Genomic DNA, 13,944 nt, shown 5'->3' with positions numbered 1-13,944 from the left:
GCCCTTGTCCAAGGTCCTGATTCCTCATAGTGCTGATGGAGACTCTGGTCTCTTCTGGCCTGCTGCACCAGGTGTGGGATTCAGAATGTGGCTGGCTTGCAAACCTGTTTTCCTTGTCCCCTTCTCCCTCTATCCAGAATTTCCTTTCTCTGTTCCCCTGAGACCCTCGTACCCGATGTCGAGCTGGAAGAGTGCCTCCACGCTTGTACCATGTGATGGTATGTGGTGCTTGACTAGTCACCAGGCAGTTGAGGTCCAGTGTCTGTCCATTGGCCAGAGAGGAAGAGGAGGACTCAATTCGGACAGGATACACAACACCCTGGGCTGGGGGGGAGAAAAGAAAATGGAAGGGTAAGAATGAAAGAGAGACTCAAGCTGAGTGGAGCATGGGAAACAGATCCAGAAAAAGCATGAGATCATAGGTACAGAGCTGGAAGGGACTTCAAGGCCATCAAGTCCAACATCATTACTTTTCAGATAAGGAAAGTGAGGCCCAAAGGGATTAAGTGTCTAGCTTAAGGTCACGTAGCTACTAAGTGGCAATAAATAGTAAGGTAAAATATGGAGCCAGGCTTTCCTGACTCCAAGGATATTGCTATGTCTTCTACATCAACATCTGTTCTGATCACTTTAATTTATAGACAAGGAAGTCTACATCTAAGTCACTTGATCAAGATCAAAGGGGTAGCAAATAGCAGCAGGATTTGAATCCAGGTCTTCTGCCTTCTCATCCACAGTTTATTCCTAATCAAAATGGCTCGCATTTATATGACTTATATAATTTATAAGATTTGCATAATATTCCACTTATATTATCTTCACAATAATCTTTGAGGAAGGTGCTATTATCATTCCCATTTTGCAGATAAGAAAACTGAAGCTGAAGCTGACAGAGATTTTGTGTAGTGTCACCCAACTAGTAATAGAGTAGGAGTTGAATTCAGATCTTCTTGATCTCCACAGCCAGTACTCTATCTATTACGCACCCTAGCTGCCAAGTAGAGACCAAGTTCTTGCCTATGAGATGATAGAAGGCCTGGCTAACTCCTCCCCAGCCTGTCACCCCAAAGGTCCCCAACTATCCCGGGTAGACTCACGGTGGAAGGGGCCTGGACGCTGCTGTTGGATGGTGATGAGGACCGAGGCCTCCTGGGGACCGGAGCTGCCAATCACCCTGCACACATACTCGCCTGAGTCAGCTGGGGACACCTGCAACAGCCTCAGTCTGGTGCCGTGGACCTGAGTCAGGGTGGGATGAGGGGAGGTTGGGAAGCAAGCGGGAGAGAGATGCTCACAATTAGCCTCCTTCTCTTCTCCCTCCGCTCCTCCTCATGAGGAGCTGAAGCCTCCTGAACTTCAATTTCATTCAATTCTAACATACACAAGAAGGGAATGTTAGACCTAGTATCCCAAACCATATGTTCTGAATGCAGATCCAGTGAATTCAGCTGTAGACTTCTGTTATTTAGGTATCCTTTCCCTAAAATTCTTTTGAGAAATAATCTCCTCTTCAAATTTTAATGGAATCCTAAAGTCATGGATTTCTCCTTTGCCAGTCATATTTTTTTAAAATTCTAGTTCTTCTTGCTGTCCCCATTTTTTATACTAGCCTTTTGGGACATCCTCTATACATGCCATGCTGTTTCTTCCAATAGAATATAAATTTCTTTCCCTCTTCTTTCTCTCTCTCTTTTTTTTTTTTTTTTTTTTTTGAGGCTGGGGTTAAGTGACTTGCCCAGGGTCACACAGCTAGGAAGTGTTAAGTGTCTGAGACCAGATTTGAACTCGGGTCCTCCTGAATTCAAGGCTGGTGCTCTATCCACTGCGCCACCTAGCTGCCCCCAGAATATAAATTTCTTAAAGGCAGGGATTGTTTCTTGAAATCCCAGGGACTGGCACAAAATGTTTGTGGATCAATAGTGGAATGTAAGTTCCCTGAAGAAAGGGGAACTAACTTCCATCTTGTATAATCAGGGCTAAGGACAGTGTTCGTGGCAGGTACCTGAAACAATTCTATTAAATAGAATTTAACAAGGGCCAGGGGCACAATCAGGGCCCTTTGGGTACCAGGCAGCTACTTGGACTGGCTTCCGAGATTCATCCCCCAGGCTTCAGTACAGGGACTCTTGGGCCTCCAACCTTGGAGCTCAGATTGGCCCAGCAGCTGGAATAAGGCTCAGATTGGCTTGTGTCCATCCCCCCAAAACAAGAGGGTCCCCCTTTGCCCCCAATCCTGCCATATATCTGGGTCTCTGGTACCTGCCCTAAGTTTTCCCTCTTTTCCTGACAAAGATGGGGCTGAGCAGCCACACCTGATCTCATCCTTTCTTACCTGATGCCTGCTGGGGAGGCTGCCACCGCGCTTGTACCAGGTAACCTGGGCATGGGCCTGTCCAGAGACCAGACAGTTCAGCTCAAAAGTCTGTCCCTCCGTGATGGAGGAAGAGGAAGACTCGATCCTCACTGGGGGAGTGACTCCAAGGCCTGGAGAGCAAAGAAATCAAATCAGAATTTGCAGTGGGAGACAATGCAAGTAGGAGTTAAGTCTGTGAAGATAGTGGGAGCTCCTAAGTGGGAAGTGAGAATAATTAAGAGCTAACAGTTCTTTAGTTTTCTAAAGTTTGAAAAGTGCTTTACATATATTATCTTTTTTGAATCTCATTTGACCTGGAAAGGTCCCCATTTTACAGATGAGAATTAAGACTGAGACACTTGTCCCTCGAGACTTGAGAATAAGTGATTACTTGTCTCAAGGTCACTAAAAGTTAATAAATTTCTGAAATTGGATTCAAATTTTTGTCTTTTTTTTTTTTGACTCTAAGCCAAGCTTTAACCCCTGCACTACAGAAATTCTTATAAGATTGTGCTGTGGAAAGATTCCCAGATTTGGGAGTCACAGAATCATAGAATGAGTGGCGACAGATTTATAGGTCATCTGTTTGAACCTTTTGGAAGAGGAAATGGAGGCTCACATCAGAAAAATCACTTGCCCCCAAACTCACAGGGGTAATAATCATCCTGTGGCACTATTCACCATCTCTTCGGCTGCCCTCTCTCCACTACACTACCCCCCCCCCCCAGCCATATTGTGTCGCCCATTAGAAGGTAAGCTTTGAAAGGGCAGGGCTGCTTTCCTTGTGTGTTTGTATTCCCATAATGCTTGGCCCTTAGTGGGTGTTTAATAAGCAATAAGTAATATGTCGAAATAATAAATTAATAAATCAACAAAAATAATACATGCTTATTGACTGACTGATAATCCCAGCAGAAATGGGATTCAAACCCCAAATTCAGCACTACTCTTTTCACAGTTTCACAGTATGGGAAACCTGGCTTTGACACTTATGTATTTAACTCTACACCCTTCAAAGCCTTGGTTTCCCCATTGATAAAAAGATGGTCATACTCCCTGGATGAGCAACATGTTGATAGTGATGAAGAATACTTTGTAGACCAGGAGTGCTAGAGAAATGGAGTCTGAAGACTCCCTACACAGAGGTGGCCTGGGGTTCTGGAAGGACCAGGCTAGGAGATCATAGATTTGGAGCTGAAAGGTATTCTAAGTGCAAGAGTTCAACTTTTCATTTTACAGATGAGAACAAACAGGCTAAGTGACTTGCTCAGGGTCACACAACTAGGAAATGAGTGAGGCAGGATCTGAACTCAGATCTTCTGGACTCCAAATTCAGTGATCTAGCTGTTCTACCTTTTTAAAATATTCTACAGAAGAAAGAAAGCTTAGATTTAGCATCAGAAGGGAACTTATTTTTTTGTGGTATAATTTTTTTTAATTAAAATTTTTATTTACAAAACATATGCAAGGTAATTTTTCAACACTGACCCTTACAAAACCCAGAAGGGAACTTTAGAGGCCACCTAGCCTCCCTTTACTGATAATCAATTAGAGAAAGAACACAAATGATTAAACATCTAACTTCCTTTTATATACAACTGATTAGAGAGAGGTCATTGAGCCTCACTTTATCCACAATTGAGAGTCCAACTAGCCTCACTTTACAGACAACTGATTAGAAAGAGGCTATTTAGTCTCCTTTTACATAGAACTGATTAGAGAGAAACCATCTAGCCTCCTTTTATATACAACTGATTAGAGAAAGGTCACTGAGCCTCACTTTACAGACAACTGACTAGAAAGAGGCTGTCTAACTTCTTTTTTTATATACAACTGATTAGAGACAGGCCATTTGGCCTTCTTTATAGACAGATTAGAGAGAAGCCACCTAGCCTCCTTTTACAGACAATTAATTAAAGTCCATCTAGTCTCATTTTGGGGGGATTGGTGAAGTGATTTGTCAAATGTCACAAAAGTGACAGAGGAGATTTTGCCATGGCACCAAGGGGCCCTCTGTAGGTATTTAGTAATGGAAAATAAGCTATGGCAGATTCTACCAATCAATTCATCAAGCATTTATTAAGCACCTACTATATTCCAGGCATGGTGCTAAGTGAATATAGAAAGGCAAAAATTGAAGACTTCATCTTAAAGATCTTATATTCTATTAAACCTGAAAAACACAAACTCCAGAAATAGGGCATCTGAGATCCATGCTGTGGATCTACTCTGGGGGAGCTAATGTAAAGATCTGGCCAAGGATAATAAAGATGAACAAGTTTGAATGAACTGAGATTTGAACCAATAGTGAGAAGATGAGTGTTGATGAACTCACGATCTATCAGATACTGAAGCATTGGGACTGGTGATGACCCAAGCCAGGTTAGAAGGCTGCCTGGTCCTATGCTTTACGAGTACCTTAACTCCACTACCATGGGGTAGGTAAATTCCCCAAGCGTGGGCCAACTCGGGATACCCATGGCACCTGGGAGAGTCCTTCCTTGACCCAGGGCCCTTACCAGGAATGGAGCCATGGCCGGACCCTTGGGCCTGGATGGTGACCAGGACAGAGGCTTCCTGGTGGCTGGAGCTGCTGACCACTCGGCACACGTACTCTCCAGAGTCGGCTGGAGACACCTGATATAGCTTTAGCCGGGAGCCGTGCACCTGTTATAGAAGATGAAGGAAGAGAGCATTAAGAAAGGGCTCAGGACAGAAAGGTGATGCAGAGATAGATGCAGAAGCTGGGTGGTGGGACTGATGAGAAACAATTCACATCCTCTTGCTTCCTGGGTGTTCTCTACATTTCTGAGTGCTGTGGATCCCACTGATGCTTCTAGCCCATCTTGAGCTCTGACCCTCTTAACATCCTGGCCGTCCATATCTACTTTTGAGATTAGACTAAAAAATATTCAGTGACTTCCTGCCAAATATAACTACACACTCCTCTGCCAGTCATCCTAGGTTCCACAATACGGCAATATATTTTTTTCTATCTTTTCGGCCTTATTTCCTCTCACTCACCTTCACTTATAGCCAAATTTTTTGGCCCTATGTCTCCAAAAGCACCTGGTGTTTTCCCATTTCTATATCTTCACTCATGCTCCCTTTTGGTCTACAGAAAACCTTACTTCTCAGTCTCTTCTTAATTCTCCACAATCTTGCTTCTGATCTCATCATCCCACTAAGACCCCCTTCTCCTCAAAGCTACAAATGATTTCCTAATTGCTAAGGCTGATGATTTTTTCTCATTCCTTTTTCTTCTTGACTCTGTGGCAACAGCTGACGTTGTGGATCATCTTCCCCTCTACATATTCTCTTCTCCCTAGCCTCCCATGATATTGCTTTCTCTGCTCCTCTTCTTACTTGACTACTTCTTTTTATTCTCCTTTACTAAATCTTCATCCAGATCATGCTCACTAACCCAGGCCTCTGTTCTGGCCTCCTTCTTCTATACTGTTTCATCTTTTATGTTTTCTTAAAATTTTAACATTATATTTTTTTATTATAGCTTTTTATTTACCAGCTATATGCATGGGTAATTTTACAGCATTGACATTAACATTAATTAAAAAAATTTTTTCAGTTCTCAATTCTTTCCCTCTTTCCAATCCTCTCTTATCCATTGAGAAAGCAAGCAATAGAGTACCCATTATATATATACTTTTATTTATTTATTCCTTCATTCATTTTTTTCATTCATTCATTTGTTTGTATATTTATATAAAGTAATGCAAAGGGTACTTCCATGTCAGTCATGTTGGGGAGGGAAGCAATAAAAACAAAGAAAGTAAAAAAAGTCTGCTTTCACCTGCATTCAGAATCTATCAGTTCTCTCTTGGGAAATGGAGAGCATTTCTCCTTATGATTCCTCATTGAATTCATCAGAGTAGCTAAGTCTCTCATGCTAGGGATCCATCCAGCTTCCATGAGCTCAATTATCTCAATTCAGATAACCCTTAGATCTGGATACCCATTCCTAATCTCTCTACTGAGCTATAGGCACACATTTCCAACTGCCTCTTCAACAGCTGAAACTAGATGTCTTATGTTATTGTTTTTCAATTATTTCTCAATCGCGTTCCTTTTCATGACCCATAGGAGTTTTCTTAGCAAAGATACTGGAGTAAGTTGCCATTTCTTTCTCTGGTTTATTTTACAGATGAGGAAACTGAGGCAAAATGGGGTTACTCAAGGTCATGCAGCTAATTAAATATGTGTGGTCAGATTTGAACTCAGGAAGATGAATCTTCCTGACTCCAAGTCCTTTGCTCTATGCATTATGACACTACCCAGCTGCAGTTATCCTATAGGCATCTCAAAAGTAACAGTAAAAAACTGAACTCATTATCTCATCCCCATACCAGTCCCTCCCAGACTTTTCTCCTAGTCACCCAAGCTCACAGCCTCAATTTCCTCAACTCTTTACTCTCAGGGCCGCCACTTCACAATCTGTTGCCATATCATGTCATTTCTACCTACAAATCACTCACAAAGTCACCATCCCAGCTCTAGCTGGGATCACTTCTCCCTGGGCTATTAGAAGAATCTCCTAATTAGGTCTCCTTAATAAGGTCAAGTCTCTCTCCTCTCCAAATCCATCCTCCACTGAGTAGCCAAAATGATTTTCCTAAAGCAAGAAATCTGACTACATCTGCTTCATTCAAAAAATTTCAGTGGCTCCCTATTACTTCTAAAATTAAGTATAAAATTCTCGGATGGATTAAATATTGGCATTTAAGACTCTTCCTGACCTGGTTCTAATTTATCCTTTGAGTCTTCCTCTCCTCCAGAATGCTTTGAGCCATCTAGACCAACTCGCTTTTATGTGAACATGACACTGCATCTCCTATTACACTGCTTTTGCCCAGGCTGTGCCTTATGCTATCCTTCTTCCTCATTGCCTCTTACTTGTCCAAGCTTCCTTCAGAACCGAGTTTAGCCTGCACCTTGTGCCAGAGGCTCTTGCTAGCCCTGCCAGTATCTTTTCCTCCATCTAATCTGCACATATCTTGCATGTACCTATTAATTTACTGATTGTCTCCCTCACTGGAATATAAGTCCCTTGAAGGCAGACCAGCACACAAAAGGCACTTAAATTGATTAAACATTAGCTAATTATTGATTAATTGATTTATTGGCTGCCCTCTAAAGACAATTTGAATGTCATCTCCTTTGGAGAATGATCTTCCACTTATTCCCTTGGTACATAAAAACGTTTCCCTTCCAACCCATGTAACACTTGTCTCTGCACAGTTCTATAATGTTTCTATTATTTGTGAAGTTGTCTTTTCTTTCCTGCTTGACTGTAAGTTCAGTGAGGGTAGGAATCAAGTCTTCTCTATCTTTGCACCTTCCCTTGGGTCTAGCACAGTGTTCTGTACACAGCTGGTGCTTAATAAGTGTTTGTTGAAAGAGTGAATGAAGGAAGGCACAAATACTGTATGGTGAATGGGGGTAGGGATCAAGTTGTCAATGTATTTGCACCTTCCCTTGGGCTTACCACAGTGTTTTGTACACAGCTGGTGCTTAATAAGTGTTTTCTGAAAGAATGAATGAATGAGGGTACAAATCTTATTAAGAATGACAAAGACAGAGATGTATATCAAATTCTTCACAGGCTTGGTAGCAATAAACTGAAAACAAACAGGGTGTCACAACAAATTGTGGTATATTAATATGGAATATGATGATGCTATAGGAGAAAGCAAATGCAAGGAGTTTAGAAAAACATGGAAAGATTGTAGAGATTAGCACAGGATGAAATCAGAAGAAAAATATGCACAATGAATCCAATAATTTAAATGAAACCAACGCTAAAAGGTAGATGAGTTCTGTTTCATTGGAAGGTTCCACTTCCCTAGGACATAAAATGAAAATACATTTTCCTTTTCCATGAAGGTGGGGAACTATGAGTAAGGAATGTTGTATACATTGTCATTAAATTTATGGATTTTTAAAAAACTGTTACTTTTTTGTTGCAAGGAAATGCTACAATGTAAAAACAAAAAGGAATTCATAAAGCAACAAATTATGAGTGACTGAAAATCTGATCTGTTTGGAGGATACCCTCAGTCAGAAGGTCTCAGCTTTAGAAGGGTGATCTCTATGGGCCAGGAGGTCCTGGGGAGGAGAGCAAGCCCAGCCACTGCATTTGGAGCTAGACTGAGTATATCTCAAATCCAGTCCTCTCATTTTACAAAGAAGGGAACTTGACCCAGAGAGTTACTCAGAGGATTGCCCAAGACCACTCAGATGTTAATTGCAGAGGAGAATTTGAACGCAGGTCCAAAACCAGGTGTCTTTGGATTCTACCATTCGTGCGTCTTCCTCTCATTGTCCCTGAGCTGCCTTACCTGGTGCTTGGCAGGGAGGCTGCCCCCTCGCTTGTACCAGGAAACCTGGGCGTGGGCCTGGCCGGCCACGATGCAGTTCAGATCCAGGGTCTGTCCTTCGGCCACGGAGGAGGAGGACGACTCGATCCTGATTGGAGGCGTGACACCCTGGGCTGGGGACACAGAGATCTGGTTGGACCCAGGGCAGAGCCTCTCTGGGCAGGCCAGGATAGGCCTATGGGGCCCACCGGACCTGCGTGTCCTAGTGAGGAGATGGAAACTAGAAACATGTGGTTTAGCAGAGTGGGGCACAATCTGCATTTGGAGTGGGCAGGCTTGGCCTCCAGGGGGGAGATAGCCACCTTCTAGGGCTCAGCCTTCATCTCTAAAATGAGACTTCACACTTTTTTCAGCTTCACACTTTTCCTTACAATGTCTGAGGCTAAGGCTGGAGACCGACTCAGAAATACATCAGCCCTGGCGGGAGTGGGAAGGGGAGAACTTGCCCAGCACAGACTGGAGGACGCTGGGACCCTCACCAGGGCTGGAGTTTTCAGGCTCGATGGTGACCAGGACCGAGGCTTCCTGAGTGCTGGAGCCACCCACCACCCTGCAGACGTATTCGCCAGAGTCAGCTGGGGACACCTGATGTAGTCGCAGCCGGGAGCCGTGGACCTGGGTGGCAAGACGTGAGGAATGACTCCGGGGTTCTCAAGGCGAAGGCCCCAGATTCTGGGGGATAGGAAGCTCCCTCCTGAGCAGGGAATGACTGTGAGGGAGTTGGGGCCTCCTGCCAAGGGACTCAGCGGAGACTGAGACACACTACTGATGAACATACACACGCACAGACACTCCACATATATACACACAGTATATACAGTTGTACATACACACATACCTACAATACTACATATATATGTACCAGACATGTACAGTTATAAGCATGTGCACACATACATATATGTGTGTAAACATATGTATATTTAGGTGTGTATGTATACATCCAATAAACACATTTGGAATAGTCCATGTAGGAACTTGTTTTGTGTACATGCACATCATGCATATATATATATATATATATATATATATATATATATATATATATATATATATATATACACACACACACACGTACACAGGGACACATATATACACATAATACACAATTACATTCATATGTACCATGCATGGATAGCTATGTGTGCAATCCATACATGTGCATACACACATTCAATACACAGATTTAGAATAATTCCTGTAGGAATTTGTTTTGTATACACACATCATACATATATACACACATGTATACAGGGGCACATATATACACACAATATTACATACATATGTACCATGTATGTATAGCTATGTGTGTATGTGCATACGCCCATTTAGAACAGCCCATGTAGGAATTTGTTTTGTTTGATTTGTTATAAGGGTTTTGTTTTTTCTTTTTTTATTCAATGGGGGAAGGGAGGTAGGAGAAAGAAAAATATGGCATTTTATTCACTCTAAAAAAGATGCAAACAACAGGGAGGAACTTGGGGAACCGTGGAGGGGGCACAGAGAGCACCCACTACCAAGCCCCCCAGTACTTGCCTCTCCCAACTTGCCTCAGAGCAATCCATACCTGGTGCCGGGCAGGGAGAGCGCCGCCACGCTTGTACCAGGTGACCTGGGCGTGGGCTTGCCCTGTGATGATGCAGCTCAGATCCAGGGTCTGGCCTTCAGCCACAGTTGAGGATGATGACTCAATCCTGATTGGGGGTGTGATGTCCTGGCCTGGGGACATAGAGAAAAGATTGAGGAATGAAGCACAGCTTTTTCCAGCAGAGAGATGGGGGAGGGGGATCAGGATAGAACCAGGAGATGGGGGAGGGGGATCTCCCTGATGCCCCAGGGCCAACCCAAGGACCATCCTTGGGGAAAGGATGGGGTGAGGATTCTCGCCAGCCAGAGAAGAGGTTCCTAGGAAGATTTCACCAGCGCTGGCCAAGGTCCTGAGATCTCCCTGATCCTTGGCCACTTACCTTGAGCAGAGCCATGCAAAGAGCCCTCAGGCTCAATGGTGACCAGGACAGAGGCTTCCTGAGGGCTGGAGCCGCTGACTACCCGGCACACATATTCTCCTGAGTCAGCTGGAGACACTTGGTGTAGTTGCAGCCGGGAGCCGTGGACCTGATTGGGAGACAACTCAACTCAACTAGATTCAACAAGTTTTTATGAAGATCCAGAAAGTGCTAGGCACTGTGCTAAGTACCAGAGATACAAAATCAAAGTGGCTCCTGCCCTGCAGGAGAGTGTATTCTATTACGTGATGAAGAACAGGATCTAATCTCCCCATATATATAGACACACACATGAAAACTAAAAACAAAGTAAATTGGGGGATTGGTGAGCACTAATAATTGGAAGAATCAGAAAGGCCTCTTGTGGGAGACGGCCATTATAGCACATATTTAACCTGTATCAGATTGCTTGTTGTCTTGGGGAGGGGGAAGGGAAGGGAAGGAGGGAGAAAAATTTGAAATACAAAGTCTTACAGAAATGAATGTTGAAAAGTATCTTTACATGTATTTGGAAAAATGAAATAATATTTTTATTAAAGCTTTTTATTTTCAAAACATGTACAATTTTCAACATTCACCCTTGTAAAACCTTGTGTTCCAAAAAAAAAAAAAAAAAAAAAATTACTATTGAGAAAAAGAAAAAAAAGGAAGAGTTGGCCCTTGAGTTGAGTTTTGAAGCTAGAATGTGCAGGGGAACAGCCAGGGCAAGCATCTGGAGGTGGGAGGTGACATGGGGAAGAGTAAGTTGGTCAGTTTGGCTCCAATGTGGAATAAGTGAAGGGCACTGATGCAAGCTGCAATGAAAGGCTTTAATGGGATTTGTACATGATTCTAGAAGCAATAAGGAGCCATTTAAACTTCCTGAGCCCATGAGTGATGTCATGAGACTTCAGAAGCATCTTTTTGGAAATTTATGAAGGATGGGTTAGAGAAGGGAGAGGGGGGGAGCAGCGGGGCCAATCAGGAGGCTACTGTGGGCATCTGGGCAAGAGAGATAGAGTCTGATGAGGGTGGCAGCCAGGTGGGTGGAGAGAAGGAGATCCACTCAAGGGATGCAGGATGGAGGAGGGCGTGGACTGAAAGGCAGCAGGACAGAACAATGACCCATGGAGACTAAAGCCTGCCTCCCTGCCCTCTGGCCTTCCAAATGCCACTGTTTGTCAACAGCTCAGTGCCTCAGACCTGGCTATGACTGTCAAGCCTTCCACATCCTCATAGCGTTCACCTTATGGCCCCGTATCCCTGCATGGGCTCAGTCTGACCTGTCTGGAAGGCTCTAAGCCGACTTCAGGGACACTGGTTAGGGATGAGAATTGCACACTTTTCTCCTAGGTGATGCTATGGGGTTGGCAGGAGAACCCAGGGCAACGGAGAGTTCCCATGTCCACCGTTCCTGAGGCCATACCTGGTGTCTGGCTGGAAGGTTCCCTCCTCGCTTGTACCAAGTGACCTGGGCAGGGGCCTGCCCAGCCACGACACAGTTCAGAACCACAGTCTGACCCTCGGCGACGGTGGAAGAAGAGGATTCGATCTTGATGGGGGGAGTGACACCCGGAGCTAGCGATGGGGCACACAGAGGTATCAGCTGTGGCAGGGAATCCAGTTATCCCAGACCAGCCCAGTGCCCATTGGGTGCCCCCATGAGCCAGACCCCTTTGCCTTGACTTACGGTAGGAGAAGCTGGCACCCTGGGCTCCTGTGACTGTGACTGTCAGGGAGGCCTCCATGCCGTTGGCCGCACGACACACATACTCGCCAGCGTCGGCCGGTGTGGCATGGAAGATGTACAGCCGGGAGCCACGGACCTGCAGAGGCAGCCGTGAGGAGGTGAGGCAGAGAACTCAGGAGCTTTCTCTCTCAGGCTCCCATCTTTTAGTCAACAATCCTTAAAGAAGCACTTTCCATGGGCCAGATACTGGGCTTAGCCCTGGAGAGGCCGAGAAAGCCTCTTCCCCACTCCCCAGGCCCTCTGCTCCTGTGAGGATCTTTTTTGGCAGAGGGATCTTGTACCTGGTGCCGGGCAGGAAGGCTGCCTCCTCGCTTGTACCAAGTGACTTGGGCATGGGCCTGCCCAGCAACCACACAGCTTAGGTCGACCGTCTGCCCCTCGGCCACGGCTGGGGATGAGGACTCGATCCGGACGGGTGCAGGGGTAGCTGGGGCTGCAGACACGGATAGTGGAAGGACATCAGTCCCAGAAGCAAAGGTAGGTAGGGATGCAGAGATAAGAATGGGAAAATGGAGGCTAGAAAGACATAAGCAAGAGACTAGAAAGGGGAATTTGAGGATGGAGAGCATAGGGAAAGAGTCAACCAAGGGCAATAAATGAAGCAATGAATCAGAAGGTGGAGGGAAGCTGGATCCCCGGGATGGCAGGGGGGACCCCGTCTCTTTGCCCCCAGCCTCTTCACCTGGGATGGAGCCATCATTGGAGCGGGAAGGTTGGACGGTGATGATGAGGGAGGCTTCGTGGGGACGGGAGCCTTGGACCACACGGCACACATACTCTCCAGAGTCAGCTGGGGTAACCTGGTACAGTCGTAGCCAGGTGCCATGGTCCTGCATAAGGGGAGGAAGGAGGGAGGGCAGTGTAGAATAGGAGGGAAAAGAGATCCCCTCTAGACCATCCACGCGGCTCCCAGAGGCTGGCAAAGCTACTGCTGTCCATGGTCCCTGTCTGGACTCTGCACTTCCCTGAGGTTCCATTTCCTCATGGGAAATGAGAAGTGGTTCATACTTGTAATCCCTATATCATGAGCTGTTTGTGAAGACAGTGCTTTGTAAAACTTAAATACTTTGTACAAATTGGGATATTAGTAATAAAGGCAAAATAGTGTAACATCTTATTTGTGCAAATTGGGTAGCAGTAATAAAGGCAACAAAAATTAAAGTATAGGGTATCCCAAGAGCATTAATGGCTTGTATACAGATGTTATCCTATTTTATTGTATTTTTAAAAAATTCTCTGTGTTAAAACTGTAACAAAATCTAAACTTTATTTGAATAAAATAAAAACTTAAAAAAACTTAAATATTATAGAAATGGTAGGTGCCTTTGTCAAGGCTCCCAGTTAAGTGAGGGCCCTATGGGTGGTTGTGCTCCTCCCATGGTCAAGCTGATGGGGAACTATGGACTGGATGGCTTTAGTCACTGGGGAAGCTGTGTGCCTCATTGGAAGGAGCATGGG

The 13,944-nt window shown here is 44.7% G+C and overlaps 1 protein-coding gene across 3 annotated transcripts in view; it reads right to left on the bottom strand.

Annotated features, from left to right (window-relative positions):
- HSPG2 (heparan sulfate proteoglycan 2) overlaps positions 1-13,944 on the bottom strand; it is a 172,606-nt gene that overhangs the window by 36,055 nt on the left and 122,607 nt on the right. For all 3 annotated transcript variants that reach the window (XM_074305959.1, XM_074305960.1, XM_074305961.1), the window contains 12 exons: positions 13,169-13,316; positions 12,768-12,919; positions 12,427-12,562; positions 12,163-12,314; positions 10,719-10,866; positions 10,319-10,470; positions 9,228-9,363; positions 8,710-8,861; positions 4,873-5,020; positions 2,333-2,484; positions 1,098-1,239; positions 173-324 (listed from right to left, as the gene is read on the bottom strand). In XM_074305959.1, the coding sequence (XP_074162060.1) occupies positions 173-324; positions 1,098-1,239; positions 2,333-2,484; positions 4,873-5,020; positions 8,710-8,861; positions 9,228-9,363; positions 10,319-10,470; positions 10,719-10,866; positions 12,163-12,314; positions 12,427-12,562; positions 12,768-12,919; positions 13,169-13,316 (1,770 nt within the window). The remainder of the gene's footprint in view (positions 1-172; positions 325-1,097; positions 1,240-2,332; positions 2,485-4,872; positions 5,021-8,709; positions 8,862-9,227; positions 9,364-10,318; positions 10,471-10,718; positions 10,867-12,162; positions 12,315-12,426; positions 12,563-12,767; positions 12,920-13,168; positions 13,317-13,944) is intronic.

The sequence above is a fragment of the Sminthopsis crassicaudata genome, chromosome 3 (genome assembly GCF_048593235.1).
Source record: "Sminthopsis crassicaudata isolate SCR6 chromosome 3, ASM4859323v1, whole genome shotgun sequence".
Taxonomy (NCBI): Eukaryota; Metazoa; Chordata; class Mammalia; order Dasyuromorphia; family Dasyuridae; genus Sminthopsis; species Sminthopsis crassicaudata.
The sequence above is the reverse complement of the archived record's forward strand: the minus strand, read 5'-3'. Positions and strand labels throughout refer to the sequence as shown.